Below are 25105 nucleotides of genomic sequence, written 5' to 3' on the forward strand. Positions count from 1 at the left end.
CCCATGTGCCCTAGTGCTCTGCAACAAGAAAACCTACCCAATGAGAAGCCTGCACACTGCAACTAGAGAAAAGCCCTTGCAGCAGTGAAGACTCAGCACAGCCAAAAATAAATAAATAAATGAATAACATTATTTTTTGAAAAAAGAAATAAGGACCAGTTTAATCCCCCAGTGCTCCATTTCTGTGGTATAAAGAATTGCAGGAACCATGAAAACTCTGCCTGTTAGAGTTCTTAGCAGTGTTTTTTTTTTTTTACTAATAATTTTTCATGTAAACTATTTGGATGAAATTTTTCTCAAAATGGGGAGCTAATGTGCTCCCCATTTCTGACTTCAATAGAAGTTCCTGAGGCTCACAGAACTTTGGCATTAAAGGGACTCCAGGGTCAGCCCATTCAAACCTTTTCCATAGGTGATGAAAATAAGTTCCTGAGGAGGGAAATACATGCCCTCTCAGGCACACAGCTGGCTGAGGTGGCTGCAGTAGAATTAGAAGCCTAGTCATTCCCTTTTGCACCAACTGATTCTCCAAATTTAAGCTGCTGCTGATGCCCTGGCATGGTGGCAACAGGTACACTGGTTGGTGGGCTGAGGGTCCCACTGGCAGTGACACAGACCATCTGCCCCTGTCCCAAGACATCAGGTGGAGTAAACTTCTGGGAAACAAGGTGGATACCACAGCAGCTTTCTGATTTTTTTCTTAGCAGGCACAGATTAAAACTTCCGGGGAATTCTTGTGAAAGATAGACCCTAGGATACTGGGGGTGGGGAGTTCCATAGACCCCAGAGGTTCTGGGCAGCCCCTGTGAAAACCACTGATCAAAGTAACTAGACCTGCACACACAGCCAGGAAAGCCTGGACTCATGGGGTCTCATCTAGGAAATGCTTGCGTCCTCACAGCGCCACCATGAGGCTGAATAGAGTAACCAGTGTGAGCAGTATTTGCAACCTGAGAACTTAGGCAAAACACAAGGGCATCTTTTTTTTTTTTTTAAACCTAATTTTTTGTCTGTCCTTCCCTCGTCTGGCTGTCTGCCATCCCTTCCCAATGCTGTTGGGGGCCTGTCTGCCCCCTGCTAAGGTGCTGCTTTGAATCTGCCCTGGGTTAGGAAGCAGCAGCCCCTGCCTGACAATCCCCTCCCGCCCTATCCCCCAGGCTCTGGTGGGTGGTGGTGCAAGAGCTGAGAGAGCACTTGAGAGCATGAGGGCACAGAAAGGGCACTCAGATTGCATCTCGATCTGGAGCCCGGGCAACCTCACACCTCTCCAAGCCTCATTTTCTCGCCTGTGAAATGGGGGCATCTTATACCAGCCCCTGGGGTGCCTGTGAGTGTTGATGGGATAATGCATGTAAAGGTGCTCCCTGGGGCAGATTCTGACAGATGGTGATGCCCAGAGGGCATAACTTGGCTTGGGTCGGCAGCTGGCAAAAGTGGCTGAGGGTTAAATGGTGTTCTGGTGAGGGCATCACCCCATCTGCTCTGCCACACCTCACCCCCAACTTGGGAAGCTGTGCCAACCCCACGTCCTTGGCATTTCAGAGCTGTTCCTGCCCAGAGTGAGATACCACAGGCTTTCTGGGGGTCTTGGCTTTTTCCTCTGAGGGAATACCTGAAACGGTGTCCAGGGGGAGCAGACAACACCAAGGCCACACACAACAACAGCTTCATGAGGCCCCATGCAGAGAGGGCATTCAGCTCTACTCTGGAATGCACTTGGAGCTCTGGGCCCGGTCGGTGGTGAGCCCGCAGGCTATGGAGCATGGCCCAGGCCTGGGTTGGGCTGAACAGTCTAATGAGAGGGACATGGCTATTGTTCTTGCTCTCATTAGAAGAGGCCCGGGAAGACCTGTGTCCTGAGGAGTGGAGACTGCAGCCCACCACCTACGCTTCCATCAGAAACCTTCCATCAGGCTCCCTGCTGCCAGAGAATGAAGTTGGAACTCCTCCTCCAGCTACTGTCAAGGCTTCCTTCCGCAGGTGACTCCACCCCAGCTTTGTTTATGTTCCCCTTTTCCTCCTCATGGGCCCTGGGCTGCAGCCAAGTGTTGTCTAACTGATGCCCAGCTAACAAACAGAATAGGAACAGTGACACAGTGATGCTTTCCTGCTCTGAGCTTGCGCTGCTTCTGCTGGAAGGACCACCCCTACCTTCCTACTCCAGCAAGGCCACCTCAGGAAGCCCTTGCCCATCCCGCCTCCTGGCTGCCTCGGGTGGAGTGTGTTCCCTCTGTGAACTCCGAGCCAGGGGGCTCTCCCTGAGGGCCCTGTCCCCGCCTCCTCCCTTCAATATGCCTTCTCATCTCCCCTATTGTGGACAGTGGGCTGGTCTTTGATTCTCTGTGTTACAGAAAATTCCATCAGGTTCAACAAGTGACCGAATGAGCAGTTTCCCACCCAGCACAGTCCCACTCAGAGATGTGGATGTACATGGGGCAGCTTAGCAGCATCCCCTAGAGCTGGGAAAAGCACTGAATGACATTCAGACTGGCCCCCGCTGAGGGCGGAGCCCCTCCACTGCCTCCCTAGCAATGAGATGGGTCTACACAAGACTAGCCTTCAAGAGATATGTCACCCTGTACATGGAGGGGCCCATCACTGTACACCGAGAAGAGGACTGAATTCTCCTTGAGACAAGCATGAAGTGGCTTGACCCTGAGTCATAGACAACAGGGAAGATTGGGTGGAAAAGGGGGCATTGAACTGGAAGTACTGAGGCTTGGATTCCGTTTCACCAACTCATTTGGCTTAAGAAAATGATGGGGAGATTTCCTTGGCTGTCCAGTGATTAGAACTTGGTGCTCTCACTGCTGGTCAGGGAACTAAGATCCCATAAACCACGTGGTGCAGCCAAAAAAAAAAAAAAAAAAAAAACCGTGGGGAGGCCTCCTGGGATGTTCTTGAGTGTGTACTCAGTTGCTCAGTCATGTCTGACTCTTTGTGACCCCATGGAATGTAGCCCATCAGGCTCCTCTGTCCATGGGGATTCTCCAGGCAAGAATACTAGAGTGGGTTGCCATGCCCCTTCTCCAAGGGATCTTCCCAACCCAGGGGCTGAACCTGCATCTCCTCTGTCTCCCACATTAGCAGGCAGATCCTTTACCACTGAACCACCTGGGAAGCCTGTCCTTGAGACTCTGAGCTATTTATTGTCTGGCTTGGGTTTGGTGCCCCTCACCAGTAGCCCACTGGGTCAGGCTGCCTTCCTTTCATGGAGCTGTAATTCCCATGTCTTAGGTTTCATGGAGGCTCATTGGCTAAGTAAAAATGGAATCTTGGAAATAGCCCCCATTCCCAGTAATCACTTTTACTCTGTAGATTTGGAGTTCCACCAAGGGAAGACTTCCCACAATATGGACTGCCTCCTTCCAAAACCAGGGTTCCATTGAGGAAGAGTGAGCTCCCTGTCCCTGGGGTAAGGTAGAGGCTGGATGTCTCACCAGTGAAGGCTGTAACGGAGATCCTTCATGGCTGGGCTGAGAGTGGGAGGCCAGCTGCACCAGGCCTTCCCTCCTGATCCTGAAATTCTAGGATTCTGGGGTCCTCAGGCCCCTGCTGACCTCCCTCTCTGGGAACTAAATCAATTAGACCCTCACTAGCCTTCACTGGGGCATTCCTGGCCTCAGACGGTGGACTTGGTCACTGTGCCCTGATGGCTACTCTGAGGATGCTGCTGCAGCGGTGGCACCGGCTCAGCAGTGGGGGGAGGTGGACCCCGGAGAGAGACACCTGCGCCCCCATGGAAGAGGGGAGGCCCAGGCCCATGGCTGCCTCTCACACTCCCCAGCACAGAAGGGAATTCATACCAAGACTCTGTCTCCCATCTGGGTCCTTGGTGGCTTGGCTCCTGTGTCAGTGGGTCCCTTGGCTGGCAGCCTGGCCTGGGCTATCTGCAGCTGAAAAAGCAAACCTGGCACTTAATATTTAATTCTGCTCAGTGGTTGTGGCACCTTGCGGGAAGTGCTCTGGTGCTGCTGTTGGATGTGCGGTCACCGATCTCAGTAGCCTGTCTCTTCAGCTCACTTTAAGGCCCATTAACGGAAGAACTGTCCTTTACAAGCTGCGATGGGAAAGGGTTTAATTGATTGTTTGCCCCATTCCCCAGTCACAGTGGAGCAGCCCTAGGATTCATGAACAGCTTAATAAATAATGATTCTGCAGCCATGGTCTGCATCTAACAACAGCCTGGGAGACAGAAAAGGAATTACGGACTTCACCTTACACTCAAGGAAACAAGGTCAGAGATGCTAAGAAACCTGCCTAGCAGGCTTGTGGCCTGGTGGCCAAGACCGCTGCTATATACAGACAGTCAACTGACCCTTTAAGGGCTTCCCAGTTGTCCTTCACACCAAGACCACCCCTGTCTGACATGGTTGGGCACGACCCGCCCTCCCACCTCTTTCACCTCACCTTGATCCACGCTTGGCCACATTGGCCCTCTTTCAGGCCTTTATCCATATTTAGGTCCTTGCACCTGCTGGGTCCTCTGTCTGGAGGCCCCTGCCTCAACCCTCCGAGTCTGGCCCCTTCTCATCCTCCAGGGACCCACTGCCCATGCTACCTCCTTGAAGGGGCCCCCGATGCTGGTCTGACTCCAGGAGGAAAAGAATCAGGCCTATTTTGCTCTTCACAGTCTCCCCAGGGCCTGGCACAGAGCCTGAGATAGTTCTCAAAAAAAAATTTGTTATAGAATAAAGAAGCTCTAATGCAATGCCAAGTATAATGACTGAGGAGGGTTTTGGAGAACAACAGAACTGGATTTGAAGTCTGGCACCACCACATGCTGTGTGACTTGAGAAAGCCTCTTAACCTCTGCCAGCCTCGGCTCCTCCAGCCACATAAGGAGAAGCTATGCACGTAGGTTCATTCCAGCTCCTGAAGGACCATGAGCCACTGGGGCTGTGCCCTCGCTCAGCTGGAGGCGTTTATGATTAGCTGTGAGAGGCTAGGGGCAGCAGAGAGGGAAGGTGGATGAACAGGGGACGAACTGATGGAATGTTCCTGGTTCTAGCTTCAAGTTAGCCAGAATCCCTGATCATGTATCTAACAACATCTTTATGGTGCTAACTACCTGCTAGGCTCTGTTCTAAGCATTTTACAACAGTAAGTCATTTAATCCTCAGAAAACCTTGAGGTGAGCAACATTATCACTGCCATGTGACAGGTGGAGGAAACTGAGGCACAGGGAGACTGTAACTGGCTCATAGTCACAATGCAAGTCGGTGGTGGAGCTGACATTCACACCTGGGTGGTCAGGCTCCAGGCCTGCATCCTTTCCAGTGTGCTGGGTTACCTCTCCAGGCCTGCTTCTTCCTTGCTTTCCAACAGTCCCCTCTCAGGATGGGACAGACTGACGGACTCAGGGCAAACACTGACCCAAAGTCCTTGCGAAGGACCCAAAGCATGTAAGTGCGTTCCCTCTCTGGAGGAGTGTCGTGGGGTGTGAGGAGCCCCTGGGGCAGGGGCACCTGAGATTCCTCACCTCCTGCTCCAGCTCCTGGATGCGGTTGCTGAGCTGCCGCACTCTGGTCTTCGCGCCCTCGGACTCTGCCATCAGCACCCGGTTCTTTTTGGACAGCTCAACGATTTTGGTGGCAATCACATCCCCAGCCACACCAGCTGTCCCTAAAATGAACGGAAACGGTGAGGTCCATTAAAAACACAGGCCCGCATGTTTGAACAAGCTTGCTGCTGCTGACCTGGGCCAGGCAGTGACTGGGGAAACAAGGAGTAGCTGCCCTCGGCCACCTCATGTCTGTTGAAGAGGATGAGGACACGTGAGGAGAAAGAACCTGGGGAAGGAAACGAAACCTAGAAGTACAGATGGTCCAGTGGTGAGTTTTCTGGTTATGTTTCCCTCCCAGGACTCAAGAGCATTACAAATCCTGGAACTAGACATCAGAAAGAGGTCAAAGCGATCTGCCCTCTCTCGTCCAAAGGGCAGGCAGTGGGCTCAGAGCAAATGGGGGAAATCCTTTTCTTTTGCTTATTCTTTCCCAACTGTCTTCAGACAAGCCCCACTATTTTTTTTTTAATAATTTTAATTTATTTATTTTTGACTGTGCTGGGTCTTCATTATTGCAGCAAGCAGGGGCTACTCTCTAGTTGCAATTCCCAGCTTCTCAATGCGGTGGCTTCTCTTGCTGCAGAGCATGGGCTCGAGGATGCACGGGCTTCAGTAGGTGCAACACCTGTGCTCAGTAGTTGTGGCTCTTGGCCTCTAGAGCACAGGCTCAATAGTTGTGGTGCATGGGCTTAATTGCTCTGAGGCATGTGGAATCTTCCTGGATCAGGAATTGAACTGGCATCTCCTGCATTGGTAGGTGGAATCTTTACCACTGAGCCACTAGGGAAGCCCAAGCCCCACTCTTAAAGCTGCCAACCCCATGATAGTAGGGGCAGCAGTAAATGGGCAAGCACAGAAATGCTAAAATATCTGGGTAAATAGAATATTTTATATCGTTAAGTTCTTTAAAATATGTATTAATATAATTCAGTTCAGTTCAATCGTTCAGTCATGTCCGACTCTTTGCAACCCCATGGACGGCAGCACACCAGGCCTCCCTGTCTATCACCAACTCCTGGAGTTTACTCAGACTCAGGTCCATTGAGTCAGTGATGCCATCCAGCCATCTCATCCTCTCATCCTCTCATCCTCTGTTGTCCCCTTCTCCTTCTGCCCTCAATCTTTGCCAGCATCAGGGTCTTTTCCAATGAGTCAGTTCTTCGCATCAGGTGGCCAAAGTATTGGAGTTTCAACTTCAACATCAGTCCTTCCAATGAACATTCAGGACTGATTTCCTTCAGGATGGACTGTTCGATCTTCTTGCAGTCCAAGGGACTCTCAAGAGTCTTCTCCAACACCACAGTGCAAAAGCATCAATTCTTTGGTGCTCAGCTTTCTTTATAGTCCAACTTTCACATCCATACATGATGACTGGAAAAACCATAGCTTTGACTAGACAGATCTTTGTTGGAAAAGTAATGTCTCTGCTTTTTAATATGCTGTCTAGGTTGGGCATAGCTTTTCTTCCAAGGAGCAAGCGTCTTTTAATTTCATTGCTGCAGTCACCATCTGCAGTGAAAAATAAAGCCTGTCACTGTTGCCACTGTTTCCCCATCTATTTGCCATGAAGATGGGACCAGATGCCATGATCTTAGTTTTCTGAATGTTGAGTTTTAAGTCAACTTTTTCACTCTCCTCTTTCACTTTCATCAAGAGGCTCTTTAGTTTTTCTTCGCTTTCTGCCATAAGGGTGGTGTCATATGCATATCTGAGGTTATTGATATTTCTTCTGGCAGTCTTGATTCCAGCTTGTGCTTCCTCCAGCCCAGCGTTTCTCATGATGTACTCTGCATATAAGTTAAATAAGCAGGGTGACAATATACAGCCTTGACATACTCCTTTTCCTATTTGGAACCAGTCTGTTGTTCCATGTCCAGTTCTAACTGTTGCTTCCTGACCTGCATATAGGTTTCTCAAGAGGCAGGTCAGGTGGTCTGGTATTCCCATCTCTTTCAGAATTTTCCACAGTTTGTTGTGATCCACACAGTCAAAGGCTTTGGCATAGTCAATAAAGCAGAAGTAGATGTTTTTCTGGAACACTCTTGCTTTTTTGATGATCCAACAGATGTTGGCAATTTGATCTCTGCTTCCTCTGCCTTTTCTAAATCCAACATTTGGAAGTTCACGGTTCATGTATAATGGTTGAAAGCAAATACGATAGCATTCTCTGATGAGATTTTCAACATATACAGATACAATACTTAAGAGTTGTGAGGGTAAAGGGATCCATATGGTGGTAAAGTTTCTTCATCCCACTTGAGTGGTAAAATAATATTTCTAAGTAGGCCGTGAAAAGTTATATGTGTTGTAAGCACTAGTGCAATCATTAAAGAATTGTACAAAGAGATGGAAAAACTAAAGCAAACACGAAAAATCCAGCCAAAGGAAAACCAGTTTATCAGTTGTCAGCAGCCTGGTTTAGAGACATGAACTGAGCCTGTCAGACTTTCCTCTTCAAAACATGAAGGCATCTCCTCTTCCCCTGGAGCCTCTCAGCCTTGAGAGACAGCCTTGCAAAAGCTGCCCCTTTGCATCTGAAACCCAAGCCAGGTTAGGTGTTACCTTCTCTTCAGTATAGCTTTATTTTTAGACAGAAAAGGCCAAAGAATGGAGGGAGGCATAAGAGTTTTTAAGATACCAAATTTCCCTTGCTTTTTAATTCAGCACTGGTCCTCTGGGTACACCTGCTCTTAAGGGCAAATGCCCTAGCAAAGGCAGAGGGGGACACTCCAGCAGATGCCAGGTGAGGCGTATTGCCTTCTGTGATTGGTGACACCGACTTTGTACTTTCTTAGTCAGCCACCTGGGAATTGCTCAATGCATGGAGCAGAGGACAGCCAGGGCCAAGGTCTCCACCAGGTCTGTAAGAATAAGGTCTAGCTTAGAACCACAGAGTCAGTGGTCAATGTCCAGTCCATACCCACAGGGCTAACATACCCAAGGTCCCTAACAGGCCCATGGGGTCAAGGTCTCAAGCAGCAGAGCCAAGGTCCAAGTCAGACCTGAAGAGACAAGGTCCACTCTAGATGCTGCTGGATTCCAGGAAATCCCCATGGGAACAGCCAAATTCCCTGTCTTGTCTACCCTTCTGGCCCAGTAACAGCAAGAGGTATAGAGTAAATGCCTACTTTTACTGGGGCTTTTTTCACGTCCATGTTTGAGTCAGAGTATCAAGATAGAATGGATGCCATCCGCCCACCGAACATGCAGCAGATGCCATGGAGAACTGTCATGAGTCCCAGCGGGTTCACCCACACTGCCTGGAATGCCTGCCCTCTGCCTCTGCTGCTCCTGGTTCCTGGCATGCTGGCCCACCCTGCCTGCTCTATTCCTCTCCCCATCCCCCATTTCTGAGACTTAACTGGACAAGCTTGATTACAGCTGACGCTTGCACTCTTTCTTCACACCTGCCCTCTGGAACTTGCTGTTTGTCCACCCTGTAGGCTCCATGGCAGCTGGGCCAGCCAACCTGGACTCAGGGTAGGAACTGTCATAATGGCAGTGCAGTTACCTGTAAAGGCAAATCTGTCTTCTTCTATTTTCTTTTTGAGATGTTTGATTTCAAAGTCCCTCTCCTTCAGCAACTTATATAATCGCCCGTTCTCATCCACTGTTTCCCTGAGTTGATCCCGAAGCTGTTCGATCTCATCTTCAAGCACCCTGCAAGGGAAAGGCAGAATCACAGGGGCTCAGGCCTCCGTGGCCCAGGTTTGTTGTCCCTGGCTGGGTACTGGGTGGTGACTAGAACTGGCCTGTATAAAACAGGAATGAAGAATTAAGGGGAATCTCAATGAGCAGATTTTTAGCATACTGTTCTCAAAACAATGATCAAGGACACATGCACATAAGTGAAAGGAGCGACAAGCTTTGAATGCTATGGTTTACTAGGGGTTCAACAGAGCTACGTAAAACCCTGCCCAGAGAATTCATACTCCATTCCAGCATCCATGGAACATGCATAAAAATGTATTGTAGGCTTCAAAGGCAATCTTAGCAAACTCCAAATAATGAGCATCATGCAGACCATTTTCTTAAATATTAATTATCTAAAATTAGAAATCAATACTAAAAAAGGGCAAAAATTCAGAAAAGAACTCCAAAGTTGTCATATGCTTAGAACTAAACATACACATACACACACACTGCTAGATTATTTATGGGTTAAGAAGAAATCATAATGTGTATTATGAAGCATTTAGAATGGATTGACTGTAGAAGCAATATATCTGAAAACTTGTGAACAGCTAAAGTGATACTTACAAGAAATTTATAGTCTTAATTTTTAAAAGATTTTTTGATGTGGACCATTTTTAAAAGCCTTTATTGAATTTGTTACAATATTGCTTCTGTGTTTTTTATAATTTAAAATTATTTATTTTAAATTTTTTGGCTGCGCTGGGTCTTGGTTGCTGCATGAAGGCTTTCTTCTAGTGGTGGTGCACGGGCTTAGTTGCCCCACAGTGTGTGGGATCTTCCTGGACCAGGGATTGAATCGGTGTCCCCTGCATTGAAAGCTGATTCTTAACCCACTGGACCACAAGGGAAGCCCTGCTTCTCTTTTTTGTTTTAGTTTTTTGGCCCCAAGGCATGTGTGTGATCTTAGCTTTCCCACAGGAATCTGCAGCTCCTGCACTGGAAGGCAGAGTCTCAACCAATGGACTACCAGGGAAGGCCCTCTAGTTCTACTTGCATATTGGATTATAGAAAAAGTAATAGAATTCCAGAAAAACATCTATTTCTGCTTCATTGACTATGCTAAAGCCTTTGACTGTGTGGATTACAACAAACTGTGGAAAAATTCTTAAAGAGGTTGGAATACCAGACCACCTTACCTGCCTCCTGAGAAACCTGTATGCAGGTCAAGAAGCAATAGTTAGAACCGGACATGGAACAATGGACTGGTTCAAAATTGGGAAAGGAGTAGGTCAAGGCTTATTTAACTTCTATTCTTATTTAACTTCTCTGCTTATATTCACCCTGCTTATTTAACTTCTATGCAGAGTACATCATGCAAAATGCTGGACTAGATGAAGCCCAACCTGGAATCAAGATTGCCGGGAGAAATATCAATAACCTCAGATATGCAGATGACACCACCCTTATGGCAGAAAGCAAAGAGGAACTAAAGAACCTCTTGATGACTGTGAAAGAGGAGAGTGAAACAGCTGGCTTAAAACTCAACATTAAAAAACCAAAGATCATGGCATCCGGTCCCATCACTTCATGGCAAATAGATGGGAAAACTATGGAAACAGTGAGAGGCTTTATTTTGGGGGGCTCCAAAATCACTGTGGATGGTGACTGCAGCCATGAAATTAAAAGACACTTGCTCCCTAAAAGAAAAGCTATGACAAACCTTGACAGCATATTAAAAGCAGAGACATTACTTTCCCAACAAAGATCCATCTAGTCAAAGCAATGGTTTTTCCAGTAGTCATGTATGGATGTGAGAGTTGGACTGTGAAGAAAGCTGAGTGCCGAAGAATTGATGCTTTTGAACTATGGTATTGGAGAAGCCTCTTGAAATCAAGTCCCTTGGACTGCAAGGAGATCAAAGCAGTCAATCCTAAAGGAAACCAACCCTGAATATTCATCGGAAGGACTGAGGCTAAAGCTGAAGCTCCAATACTTTGGCCACCTGATGTGAAGAACTGACTCATTAGAAAAGACCCTAATGCTGGGAAAGATTGAAGGCAGGAGGAGAAGAGGACCACAAAGGACAAGATGGTTGGATGGCATCACTGACTAAATGGACATGAGTTTGAGCAAGATGGAGCATCTGGGAAATGGTGAAGGACAGGGAAACCTGGCGTATTGCAGTCCATGGGGTCACAAAGAGTTGGACATGACTGAGTGACTGGACAACAATTAGAAGACCAAAGAGGATTGTCTAAGCCTTAAGTTGAGGCCAGGGCTCTGGGTCTCAGGTTAACCCAATAGGAAATCAGAATAGGCGACTGGTATTGCATGTTCTACGTTGTCTTGCAACGCTTTTTTCAGAACTTTAAAACATGAGAAATATGTGATTGATGGGTCTGTGATTGTTTCTATCATTCGGCACTAAACCAGCTCCATAGAGGCAGTTGCTCAAGAAGTAAATAAGTTATAGAAATTATGCACGTGTGTCTGCTCAGTTGCTTCAGTTGTCCGACTCTTTGCAACCTATGGACTGTAGGCCGCCAGGCCCCTCTGTCCATGGGATTCTCCAGGAAAGAAATCTGGAGTGGGTTGCCATGCCCACCTCCCAGGATCTTCCTGACCCCTGGATCGAACCTGCATCTCTTACGTCTCCTACATTGGCAAGCTGGTTCTTTACCATTAGCGCCAATTGGGAAGCTCAAAGGTAACAGTAATTATTGTTGTTTTGTTTAGTTGCTAAGTCATGTCCAACTTTCTTGTGACCCCATGGACTGTAGCTCACCAGGTTCCTCTGTCCACAGAATTTCCCAGGCAAGATACTGGACTGGGTTGCCATTTCCTTCTCCAGAGGGTCTTCCCGCCCCAGGAATCAAACCTGGATCTCTTGCATTGCAGGCAGATTCTTTACCACTGAGCCACATGGGAAGCTCAACTAATTATTAGTTAATGGATATTATTAATAATATTGTTGGATACCAACAGTTCAAGTATCCACAAATTCCACTTTCTCCAACTTGGGTAAAGATCATTTGGAAATTGGTCTGGGGTTAACTTAGATCTAATATTTAGGAGCCCTATGAATTTTTCAATTATTGACATCTTAATTTTTTCTAATTAGCTTTTTCAGTAGAACATTGTGAAAACTGAGAAACCATGAAAAGTAAAATTTGTAGATGGAGAAAATAGATTCTGGGTGAAACCAGAAGCAAAGAGATAGCTCAACTGCTGTGATTTTTTTTTTTTTAGCAAAATGGCTAGCAAACTTTTGTATCAATCGAGACTTCTGCTTCTAATAGCCTATATAAATCACTGCATCTGTATGACAAATTTAGAGCAAAATGAGAAGATTTTGGACTCTTCAACCTTTTCACCAACTATATAAAAGCAGTCCATCAAGTGCTTCTTTATGAGCGGTAGGTTTATGTGTCCTTATGTGTCAGGAAAGGGAAATTGGGGCAGAACAATCTCAGATGAGGTTTGGAGCAGTGATCATCTGTGAGTCATCAGAGCCAGCCAACTGGCTCCTCAAAAACCAGTTTTTTCTTTCACGAAAGACAAAATCCAAGTGAATAAACTACAACTGGCTCCTCAAAAACCAATTTTTTCTTTCATGAAAGACAAAATCCAAGTGAATAAACTACACCTTGATGAGTTTCAAAATTTTCCATTTGACTTCACATGGTTTTTGAATAAATTTCATTCCAAATTATGTCTATAGGCCCACAGACCCTCTATCAGATGCAAGAGTCTTCAATAACAATCTCTATGTCGAAAGCTCTTGAGTCTCAGTTGATAAACACACATCTGGCCAACCGGACTGTCGAACTGTCTGCAGTCATTCTCCCCATCTTCCCTACCTCCCTGCAATGCCCCTGGGACAGTCCAAGCTTGCATTTACCTCTGCTCAAAGCTGGTTTTCGAGTTCTGCTCCCCAGCTTGGAGGACGCTGAGGCCATCAGAGATCTCCAGGGGCTCGTTTTGGTCATCACCTCTGCTTTGGAGGCTCAGTTCTTTTTCCTTCCGTTTCTCCATCTGCTTCTGTAACCTTTTGCGCTGCATCTCTTGCATGGCTCTAAACTGGAGCCTCAAGGTGTCCTGTGAGCCTTCATCCTCTGCCATCTTGCCCTCGGAGTAGGAAAAGAAGCCTGAGCTGAAGCAAACTCTACGAAGTGCTTCTTTCTCAAGAGTGCTCGACTCGTAGTAAGCCCTGTCTACAACCCCCCAAGCCTGGAATTTCTTGCTTAGCTTTGCAAGTGTCCATGTGGAAGCTTGGAAGACCCACCCTCCCTTCAGATCCCCTGACAGCCACAGCTGAACTGTACTGAGCGTTACCACCCCACCCTACCCCCGACACACCCTTCCATTCCTGACTGTGCCATCAGGATACTCTTCCCCATTACTCAAACTCAACAGTTGACTCCTTCCTATCCCTATAAGCAGTGGCTGTCAACTCTAGCTGAACATTAGAATCTCAGTGTTCTTGCGTGGAGAATCCCAGGGACGGCAGAGCCTGGTGGGCTGCCGTCAGTGGGGTTGCACAGAATCAGACACGACTGAAGCAACTTAGCAGCAGCAGCAGCAGGAGCTCCTAAAATATAACAATGCTGTGGTACATCCCTGGACCAATTAAATATCAATTCCTAGGAATGGGGCTCAGATATCATTACTGCTTTTTTAAAAAAATATTTATTTGTCTGTGCCAGGTCTTAGTTGCAGCATACAGTATCTTTAGTTGTGGCATATGGGATCTAGTTCCCTGATTAGGGATTGAACCCGAGCCCCCTGCATTGGGAGCGCGGAGTCCTAACCATTGGACCACCAGGGAAGTCCCTAATTACTGCTTTTATTGAATTATAATTCACATGAGTAAATTATATGAGTAAGTCGTGACTGTACAGCTCAATAAATCTTCACACAGGTATACACCCCTGGCTCCGGCCAGGCCTCCTGGCGGCTACTTGCTCCCTTGACTCCAGCCGGAATCATTCTGTAGTTTTCCCTGCACTTACAGTGTTTGCTCCGCTGCTCCCCATCTCTAGATGCAGAAGCTCCGTCACCTCTTCAGACGCTTTCCTGCGCTGTCCTGGCAACCGTCACCAGGGAAACCAGCCACGACGCCGCGTGACGTCATCATGCGTCTACGGCGGCCAAGAGGGCGCCGGGAGTTTGGAAAGGGACGGAGGTGCAGACTACCCGGGTTTAGTAGGTAAGTCAGCCAGCACGGTGGAGTAATGGAAGGGGGCGTGTTGCGTCTTGAGACTTTAAAGTTGAGCTAGTGGTCCGCTTCTAGAACGTAGTTTAAAAGTTTTGTGGGCCAAAGGTTCTACGCAGAGATGCGCATCCCGCAGTCCTGCTGGAAGAAATTAAAGTGAACGATCCCACCATGGAATTTAACGCAGCCTTTCAGAATGTCTTTCGAAAATATAGAACAGTGTCAGGAAAAGATTATTTTGTGCCAGTGAGTGTAAAAGGCAGGGCACGAAATAGTAACTGCTAAATAAATGTAGTTATGTTTTTAAAACTAGGAACAGAGGGACTTCCCTGGGAATCCCGTGGTTAGGGCTCTGCGCTTCCACTTCAGGGGTCGCGAGTTCGATCCCTGGTCTGGGAATGAGATCCCGCATGGCGCGGCCAAAACAAAACAAAAACTAGGAACGGAACTTGACTGGGGAGGAATGCAAAGAAATATTGAAGTTTAAAATGGTTGTATTCGAGTGCTAGAATTGCAATGGTGTGTTTTTATTTTTGCACTTTAGAGGATTTAAAATATAGAGCACATGGTTTATTTCCACAGTGGAAAACATTTGTGTGTTTGTTTGTTTTCTTCTTTCAGATACTTCCCAATTTAAGTCACTACTAGATTCAGGTCTTCAGAAAGTCTTCAGATATTTCATGGTTGTTGTTTTCTTCTTTTTTTCTTCATAAGGCATTCACTCCACAGACATGCATGAAGGTGGGCACCAGACCACATATTGCAGAACTCTAGTGCAGTATCACAGCCAGAATATTGATGTTGATCTTTGTACTTGTATTCATTTGTGTGTGTGTTTACTTCTGTACCATTTTATCATGCTTAGGCTTGCATATCCATGATCATCTTCAAATATTGAACACTTAAATCACCACAAGGATTCCTCTTTTGGGGCTTTTATTACTACATCCACTTTCCTCCCTCCTCACTCCCAAAGGGAGTGACCACTAATCTGTTCTCTATTTCTAAAATTTTGTCATTTCAGAAATGTTATATAAATGGAATAGTATAGTATGTAAGCTTTGGGGACTGACTTCTTTTATTCAGAATAGATTTCTGGAGATTCATCCAGGTTGTTGTATGTATCAGTTTGTTCCTTTTCACTGCCGAGTAGTTTTCTATGATTTGCATGTACAACATCTTGTTTAAACCATTTGCCCCTCAGACGACATCTGGGCTCTTTCTAGTAAGGGGCAATTACAAATAAAGAGGCTTCCCTGGTAGCTCAGACAGTAAAAAATTTGCCTGCAATGCAGAAGACTTAGGTTCAATCCCCGGGTCAGAAAGATCCCTTCGAGAAGGGAATGGCTACCTACTCCAGTATTCTTGCCTGGAGAATTCCATGGAGAAAAGATCCTGGTGGGCTACAGTCCATAGGGTCGCAGAGTTGGACAGGTCTGAGAAACTAACAGACACATGATGAGGATTACAAATAAAGCTGATACAGATTTCTGTGGGAACTTAACGCTTTCATTTTTCCAGGATAGATGCCCAAGAGTCCAGTTGAATGATAATAACATGTTTAGTTTTATATGAAACCATCAGTCTTTTCTGTAGAGTGTGTCTACAATTTTACATTTCTACCAGCACTGTATGAGTCATCCACTTTCTTCACATCTTTGCCAGTACTTGATTTGTCAGTATTTTTCATTTTAGACATACTCATAGGTGTGTAGTGATGTCTCATTGTGGTCTACTGTGCATAATGAATAATGATACTGAACATTTTTTTCAGGTACTCATTTGCCATCTGTGTATCTTTGGTGCAGTGTCTGTTCATGTCTTTTGCCCAATTTCTAGCTGTTGATTTGTGAGAATTCTTTATATGTTATCAGTTCAGTTCAGTTCAGTTGCTCAGTCGTGTCCGACTCTTCGCGACCCCATGAATCGCAGCACTCCAGGCCTCCTTGTCCATCACTAACTCCTGGAGTTCACTCAGACTCAAGTCCATCGAGTCAGTGATGCCATCCAGCCATCTCATCCTCTATTGTCCCCTTCTCCTCCTGCCCCCAATCCCTCCCAGCATCAGAGTCTTTTCCAGTGAGTCAACTCTTCGCATGAGTTGGCCAAAGTCTGGAGTTTCAGCTTCAGCATCATTCCCTCCAAAGAAATCCCAGGGCTGATCTGCTTCAGAATGGACTGGTTGGATCTCCTTGCAGTCCAAGGGACTCTCAAGAGTCTTCTCCAACACCACAGTTCAAAAGCATCAATTCTTCGGCGCTCAGCCTTCTTCACAGTCCAACTCTCACATCCATACGTGACCACAGGAAAAACCATAGCCTTGACTAGACAGACCTTGTTGGCAAAATAATGTCTCTGCTTTTGAATATGCTATCTAGATTGGTCATAACTTTCCTTCCAAGGAGTAAGCATCTTTTAATTTCATGGCTGCAGTCACCATCTGCAGTGATTTTGGAGCCCAAAAGAATAAAGTCTGACACTGTTTCCACTGTTTCCCCATCTATTTCCCATGAAGTGATGGGACCGGATGCCATGATCTTCGTTTTCTGAATGTTGAGCTTTAAGCCAACTTTTTTACTCTCCACTTTCACTTTCATCAAGAAGCTTTTGAGTTCCTCTTCACTTTCTGCCATAAGGGTGGTGTCATCTGCATATCTGAGGTTATTGATATACGTTCTAGATACTAATTATTTGTTGGACTGTAGTTTGCAAATATTTTCTTCCATTCTGTAGCTAACTTTTTCTCTTTACATGAGTTTTCATGGAACAAAAATTTTGACTCATTCCAATTTACCATTTTCTTTCTTTCAGTGTTGAGTGTAAGAACTCCTTGTGTTAGGGGAAGCACACTGACTGAAACCGCCCACCCTGGCCAGGCCCTTTAGTAACCATTCACATGAGTTGTTTTATGACAGGAAATCCTGGTAAGAAATACGGAACTAATAAGCCACCACCAACTGGAAGAGTTTGGGAAAGGTCGAAAGGAGACACTGTGTGTCCATCCACTTCCCAGAATCCCTCTCGCTAGCATCCATCTTGGCTGGGCGATGCGTTGGCCACCAGGAAAGACTGAATTAGAATGATTGGCCAAAGACAACCCGGAAACTAATCCCATCACCGTAAAACCTAAGACTGTGAGACACATGGCAGAGCAGTTCTCCTGGGTTCTCTTACCCTACTGCTCTCCACCCTGGTGCCCTTTCCCAATAAAATCTCTTGCTTTGTCAGCACATGTATCTCCTCGGACAATTCATTTCTGAGTGTTAGATAAGAGCCCAGTTTCACGCCCTGGAAGGGGTCCCCCTTCCTACAACACTTGCAAATCTCATAAGATTTCCCCTTATGATTTTCTAAAAGCATTAGTCTTATGTTCATGATTTATTTTGACATAATTTTTATGTAAGATGTGAGGTTTAGGTTGAGATTCTTTTTTTTTTTTTTAAACCTATGGATGTCCAGTTGCTTTAGCACTATTTGTTGAAAAGTATCCTTCCTCAGCTGAATTGCTTTTGACTCTTTGTCAAAAATCAGTTGTGTAAATTCAACAACAAAAATCCACCCACTTTAAAAATAGGCAAAGGACTTGAAGAGACATTCCTTTCAAGCAGATATACAGATGGCTAATAAGCACATGTAAAGATGTTCAGCATTACTATCCATTAAGGAAATGCAAATCAAAGCCATAGTGGTGTACCACTCCATACACATTAGAATGGCTATTACATTTTTTAAAATGGAAAATAATGTATTTTTCAAGAGGTGGGAAAATTGAAACCCTTATGCATTGCTGGTGGGAGAGTAAAATGGTGCAGCCACTGTAGAAAAGTTTGGAAGTTCCTAAAAAATTTAAACATAGATTATGATCCAGTAACTCACTTCTGAGTATATTCCCCAAATATGAAAGCAGATGGATACTTGTACACCAGTGTCCACAGCAGCATTATTCACAATGCTCAAATGATGTTAACAATCCAAATATCGATCTCCAGATGAACGGATAAACAAAGTGTGGTAACATCCACTAAATGGAATATTATTCACCCATAGAAATGAATGAAGTACTGACATTCTCCAACATGGATGAACCTTGAAAAACATGCAAAGTGAACTAAGCCAGACAAAAGGACAACTACTGTATGATTCCACTTATATTAGGTACCTAGAGTAGAGACAGGTAGTAGAATAGAGATTGTAGGGGGCAGGGGAAGAGAGAAATGGGGAGTTTTATTATTAAAGAGTATGAAGTTTCTGTTTGGAATGATGAAAAGGTTATGGAGGCCAATGATGGTGATGGTTGCATAGTATTTTAAGTATACTTAGTATCACTGAACTGTACACTTAAAAATGCTTAAAATAGTTAATTGTTATGTATATTTTGGGCGTCCCTTGTGGCTCAGCTGGTAAAGAATCCGCCTTCAGTGCAGGAGACCTGGGTTCAATCCCTGGGTTGGGAAGATCCCCTGGAGAAGAGAACAGCTACCCACTCCAGTATTCTGCCCTGGAGAATTTCATGGGCTGTATAGTCTGTGGGGTTGCAAAGAGTCAGACACGACTGAGCGACTTTCACTTTTCTTTCATATATATTTTACAGTATAGTTATTTTTTAATCAGTTGAGCATGTTTGTGTGGATCTAGCTGATCCTTTTTCTAATCCCTAAATTAGGTCCTTCCCACAGTTCAAAATAGCTCCAACGTTAAGCTGGAATCTTTCTTTTCTAAGGTGATAAGATAGATTTCCCTTCACTGAAATAATATTCCCTCTCCCACAAATAAGTAAATATGACATAACCAGTTAGTGATCCTACCCTTACTATGAGAAGAAAAGTTAAACACAGTCTTTCAGAAGTAAGAATACCTAGGTTTTAATTCTTGGACATTAGTCAAGTCACAAACCTCAACTTTCTTCTTAAAATAGCAATAGTAAATTTATTTTCATGATAATCAAATAGATCTCAAAAGTGATCTGTAAACTGAAATGTTCTTCAACTGTCATGCATTTCCATAGCCTTAGCTGTTTAGCCTCAAAATGAAAGTAAGCTTTGCTGCAGCTTAAAACCAAGGTTCCATTTATCTCTTGCCATTTCAGAGTTCTCTTCTTAATGGACCTCGGCTTTGCAGGTCCAAAATCTAATTTGATCATTAAACCAGGAGTGTCATTTGGGACCAGACTTATGTCATCCATGATATTAAGTGATTAACCTGTAAACAAACAAGAACACTAAGACACTAGTTCACACTAGGGGATTGTGACACATATCCAGAGCTCCTCCTTTCCCAGAATCAGACACTCATGACGCCAAGAGTCATCAGAAAGATATTGTGGGCAATTGAGAGCAAACAGAAGCAAACTGCATTGAAATATTTTTAACTTAGGGTTAGAAAGAGCGCTAAGTCATGTCTGACTCTTGCGATCCCGTGAACTGTAGCCTGCCAGGCTCCTCTGTCCATGGGATTCTCCAGGCAAGAATACTGGAGAGGGTTGCCATTTCCTTCTCCAGGGGAACTTCCCGACCCAGGAATTGAACCCAGGTCTCCCACATTACAGGCAGATGCTTTACTGACTGAGCTACATGGGAAGCTTTATTAAATATTCTACTTCACAATCAGAAGCATGCTATAGATAAAAATTGTCCATTGTCTCCAGGTTCAAGTTCCTTTCTCGCTGGAAGGTGCTGGATACACATCGCCAGTTTTCTTCATCTCATCATGGATTTGGGCTTTTTTTGTTGGCCGCCAGCCTCTCAGACTCCCCCTACCCCACCCAGTTGCCCCTCTGTACACTCCTTGTTTTAATTTAACACCATTCTGGCTATAGTCAAGTCCTATTTTATCTGTGGAGCAATTTTGTCTTAAGATGTGCTTATATATATGGTGATCTCATTCATCATATGTTGACTTCATTAGAAAACCCAATGTTCTGCCAAGATTCATCAGCCCTTAGTTCCAGGGGACCACTCTGATGGCTCTCCTCCAAGCATAATGTATTGGTAATATACTTTATATTTTCTCCCCAAATTTCTCAGTTTCACTCTTGGCTCACATCATGGTCTTTCAAAACATTTGGATGAAAGTCACGTTTTCTCAGAGGTAATTGGTTTCTTCCATGTTGATAAGGTCCCCAATACCTTGTCTACTTACTAGTTTTTAATTTACTCCCTCCACAGTAAGACCATGTATATGTGAGAATCTCAACTTTCTTTTTAAAAACCTGAAGTATAGTTGATTTAAATTATTCTGTTAATTACTGCTGTACAGCAAAGTGATTTACTTACACACACATATTACATTTTTGTATTCTTTTCTGTTTTATCATAGGATATTGAATATAGTTCTCTGTGTACAGTAGGTTTTTGTTTATCCATTCTCTATATAAAAGTTCACATCTGCTAACCCCAACCTTCCACTCCATCCCTTCCCCAACCCCTTTTCCCTTGGCAACCATCAGTCAGCCCAGTCTGTGACTCTGTTTCTGTTTCATGGATATATGTTCATTTGTGTCATATTTTAGATTCCACATATAAGTGATATCATATGGTATTTGTCTTTCTGTCTTACTTCACTTAATGTGATCATCTCTAGTTGTTATCACTCAGCTTCCTTCTTATAAAGACCAAATATTAGCTGAGGATTTTTATATATGGAAAAAACCTGAGAATAAAGCAGATATATTGGAAAAAAGTATTGAATTTGGGACCTGATGGGAACTGTGTATGTGTGTGTGCAGTGAGTGGGGGGAATGAAAGGAAGGGAAGAGCAAGTGTTTTTTGGATCGGCACTGCTTTATGCATAAGCCTTCTGTTCCGTCATGCAGTCTTTGCACAGGACCGAGGTCTCAAGTTCTGGATTTGGGTCCCAGCTCTGTCATTTTTCAGTTGTATGGACTTGAGTAAATTACAGCTTCCCACATTGGAAAAGTCAGGATGATACCTACTTCAGTTTTTGTGAGGGACTAGTAGGGAGTATGGGCTTCCCTGGTGGTTCAGTGGTAAGGAATCTGCCTGTCAATGCTGGAGACTTGGGAAATGGCAACCCACTGCAATATTCTTGCCTGGGAAATCCCATGGACAGGGGAGCCTGGCAGGCTGCAATCCATGGGGTCGCAAAAGAGTCAGACGTGACTTTGTGACTGAACAACAGCAAAGTGGAGAGTATAAATACATTCTATTTATTTATTTATTTTTGGCTGCGCTGGGTCTTCGTTGCTGTATGCTGGTTTTCTTTAGTTGCAAAAGGGTTACCACAGTGGGCCATGCATTGTGTTTTAAATTCACATATAGCAAGATTTATAAAAAGGTAAAAGTTCACTGTGGTCTGGAAGAGTTCAGAGTAGTTTACCAAAAGTAGAATGGGGTTGGGTCTTTAAGGCGTATACTGAATTGACTGGGAGTGGGGAAGGGGAACATTCAGGAAAGGACTAGAGCCCGAGCAGAGGTGTCAGGGACAGTGGTGGGCACAGGGCTTTGGTGTCAGTGGCTCTGCTGGAGCTAGGGGGCAGCACAGGAGGTGAAGGGCCTCAGTTTAGTGGTGGCAAGAAGAAAAGAACAAATCTGAGCAATGCAGGACTCGGCTTATGAAAAACAGGGCTTGGTGACTGGCTTAATAGTGATAAATGAATGGGAGGAAGGAAAGACACTTCTAAGAGTTTGAGCCCAGGGTGTGATGGTGGGAGATGGAGATGACTAACAAGAACGAGTGATCTCGGAAGGAGCCCCAGTGGGGAAGACAGGAAGTATAGCTGTAGACAAGCTGAGTAAGAGGGCTCCAGCTGAAAGGTATGATGATGGCATTTCTACCTTGTAAACTTTCAGTCTCTCTGTGACACTTCAGAGTGACACTGAGGACAGGAAAAGACCTAACACGAATGTTGTAAGCAACTCAGGATACTACAGAGGGGACCTGCCAGATGCTAGCCTCCACTCGGAAACTTGTCTATCACTACTGAATTTAGGAGAAATTTTCCTAAATTTTGTTTTGCTAAAAAACAAATGATTTTGCCTCATTTCAGTGGCTAGAGGGAAAGTAGGCCCTCTTTATCTAAGAATAACGCCAGGATGCATGAGTATTACTGGCTCTTCCATGAACTTATAGCAGGTAAATCATTCACTAAGAAAGTGGCAATCCAGGCATGGCTGGTGCATGTTTGGTCTCCTTCCTCCAGTTTCCCATTTGAATTGAAGAGCTTTCAAACAGGATTAAGTATGTAAATAATAGTTGGCAGTTCCCCTGTTTGACATGATACCTTATGTTCCTTCAGCTTTGTTCCGGCCTGTTTCCATGGGGTGTAGATTTACCTGGGAATAGAGCCTAAATTTCAAGTTCTTGAAACTTTGAGCAGTGTTTCCTCATCTGTGAGGCAAAAGAAATGGTCTAAATGACCTGTCCTCTACTCCAGAGTTCCGACTCCAGGATACAGAAGCAGAGTGCACTTTGGAGATTTATGCGTGCAGTCAAATTCCAACTCTCACCACCAGATGGCACTGTTGCCTGTTAACTAGAAATAGGTTGATGACTTTTTCTGGAAACAGAATCCTGAACGTCAAAATATGACCTACTTATTCTAATTAATTCAACAAACATTTATTGAACATCTGTATGAGCCAGGCACTAATGCCAGCTGCTTTGGATGAAAAAAGATCATCACGCCTTCATAGTAGAAGAGAAAGGCATGGAAGCAGTCATACACCAGTGCTCCAAAAACATGCAACAGTAAGCCAAGGAATCTCCCAGAGAAAAATCATCTTAAGTTAGATCATGGCTTCCTTGGGGTAACTTCTCTGACTCCAGCCTTAGGTTAGGTCCCCCATTCTTCTGCATCCTATACCTAGTATTCATCATGCTTTCCGAAGTCAGTGATCTAAAGTCAGCCTTTGCTGCTAGACTAAGTTGTGAGAGGAGGGCCTGTGTACCTCCTGTGCTGCCACATTTCCAAGCTTAACATTTAACAATGGTAACAGTTCAAAATTCTCCAAGCCAGGCTTCAGCAATATGTGAACCATGAACTTCCTGATGTTCAAGCTGGTTTTAGAAAAGGCAGAGGAACCAGAGATCAAATTGCCAACATCTGCTGGATCATGGAAAAACCAAGAGAGTTCCAGAAAAACATCTATGTCTGCTTTATTGACTATGCTAAAGCCTTTGACTGTGTGGATCACAAGAAACTGGAAAATTCTGAAAGAGATGGGAATACCAGACCACCTGACCTGCCTCTTGAGTAAGCTGTATGCAGGTCAGGAAGCAACAGTTAGAACTGGACATGGAACAGACTGGTTCCAAATAGGAAAAGGAGTACGTCAAGGCTGTATATTGTCACCCTGCTTATTTAACTTATCTGCAGAGTACATCATGAGAAACGCTGGACTGGAAGAAGCACAAGCCGGAGTCAAGATTGGCGGGAGAAATATCAATAACCTCTGATATGCAGATGACACCACCCTTATGGCAGAAAGTGAAGAGGAACTAAAAAGCCTCTTGATGAAGGTGAAAGTGGAGAGTGAAAAAGTTGGCTTAAAGCTCAACATTCAGAAAACGAAGATCATGGCATCCAGTCCCATCACTTCATGGGAAATAGATGGGGAAACAGTGTCCGACTTTATTTTATTGGGCTCCAAAATCACTGCAGATGGTGACTGCAGCCATGAAATTAAAAGACGCTTACTCCTTGGAAGGAAAGTTATGACCAACCTAGATAGCATATTCAAAAGCAGAGACATTACTTTGCCAACAAAGGTCCGTCTAGTCAAGGCTATGGTTTTTCCAGTGGTCATGTATGGATGTGAGAGTTGAACTGTGAAGAAGGCTGAGCGCCGAAGAATTGATGCTTTTGAACTGTGGTGTTGGAGAAGACTCTTGAGAGTCCCTTGGACTGCAAGGAGATCCAACCAGTCCATTCTGAAGGAGATCAGCCCTGGGTGTTCTTTGGAAGGAATGATGCTAAAGCTGAAACTCCAGTACTTTGGCCACCTCATGCAAAGAGTTGACTCACTGGAAAAGACTCTGATGCTGGGAGGGATTGGGGGCAGGAGGAGAAGGGGACGACAGAGGATGAGATGGCTGGATGGCATCACTGACTCGATGGACGTGAGTCTGAGTGAACTCCGGGAGTTGATGATGGACTGGGAGGCCTGGCGTGCTGCGATTCATGGGGTCGCAGAGTCAGACACGCCTGAGCAACTGAACCAAACTGAACAGCAACCATTCAGAGATTACCAGCGTATCAGGTGCTATGCTAAGCCCTGCCACATTCACTACTGCATTTAATCTTCCCAACAACCTAGGCCACTGACATTGTCCCCACTTTACAGATGAGGAAACCATAGCTAGTAAGTGGCAAAACCATGAACCCAGGTCTGGCTCAATAAACAGTAGTATCACATCCCCTTGAGCCACTTTTAATAACTTTCATAATCTGAATATCAGCCTATTCATCCACCCTAATTTATCACTCTCTTCTTCAGGGAAGGTTCATCTGTCCTAATTTATCACTCTGTTCTTGACTCATTTTCTCCTGATTACTGAGTACTCAATAGTCTCAACATTTTGCTCCTGTTCTTCTGTCCTCTGGCATTTGTCTAGCTCAATTTCTCTCAAATTAGTATTCATTTAACAAAATCAATAATGTACTCATCCATTAGAAAGTTTCTGAAACTTGTTTTCAAATTTCTTTTTCTGTAGAAGGTTTATCCTTAATG

The 25105-nt window shown here is 44.9% G+C and overlaps 2 protein-coding genes across 9 annotated transcripts in view; one reads left to right on the plus strand and one right to left on the minus strand.

Moving 5' to 3' along the window:
* CCDC13 (coiled-coil domain containing 13) overlaps window positions 1–14306 on the minus strand; it is a 32615-nt gene extending 18309 nt beyond the window's left edge. For all 5 annotated transcript variants that reach the window (XM_044934245.2, XM_006051782.4, XM_044934246.2 and 2 more), the window contains exons 1-5: window positions 14215–14306; window positions 13104–13330; window positions 9078–9226; window positions 5483–5625; window positions 3807–3896 (exon numbers count right to left, since the gene is read on the minus strand). In XM_044934245.2, the coding sequence (XP_044790180.2) occupies window positions 3807–3896; window positions 5483–5625; window positions 9078–9226; window positions 13104–13330; window positions 14215–14238 (633 nt within the window). In that variant the 5' untranslated portion in view covers window positions 14239–14306. The remainder of the gene's footprint in view (window positions 1–3806; window positions 3897–5482; window positions 5626–9077; window positions 9227–13103; window positions 13331–14214) is intronic.
* LOC102405919 (atypical chemokine receptor 2) overlaps window positions 1–25105 on the plus strand; it is a 98926-nt gene that overhangs the window by 23480 nt on the left and 50341 nt on the right. The window contains exons 8-10 of one of the 4 annotated variants that reach the window (XR_003105640.3): window positions 1833–1980; window positions 9118–9274; window positions 10567–10626. The gene's annotated coding sequence lies outside the window, so the exon portion shown is untranslated. Of the gene's footprint in view, window positions 1–1832; window positions 1981–9117; window positions 9958–10566; window positions 10627–11311; window positions 11910–14123; window positions 14412–25105 lie in introns of those variants that run through there. The other 3 variants (XM_044934247.2, XR_006547511.2, XM_025272406.3) reach the window with 3 other exon arrangements.

This window comes from Bubalus bubalis, chromosome 21 (genome assembly GCF_019923935.1).
Source record: "Bubalus bubalis isolate 160015118507 breed Murrah chromosome 21, NDDB_SH_1, whole genome shotgun sequence".
NCBI lineage: Eukaryota > Metazoa > Chordata > Mammalia > Artiodactyla > Bovidae > Bubalus > Bubalus bubalis.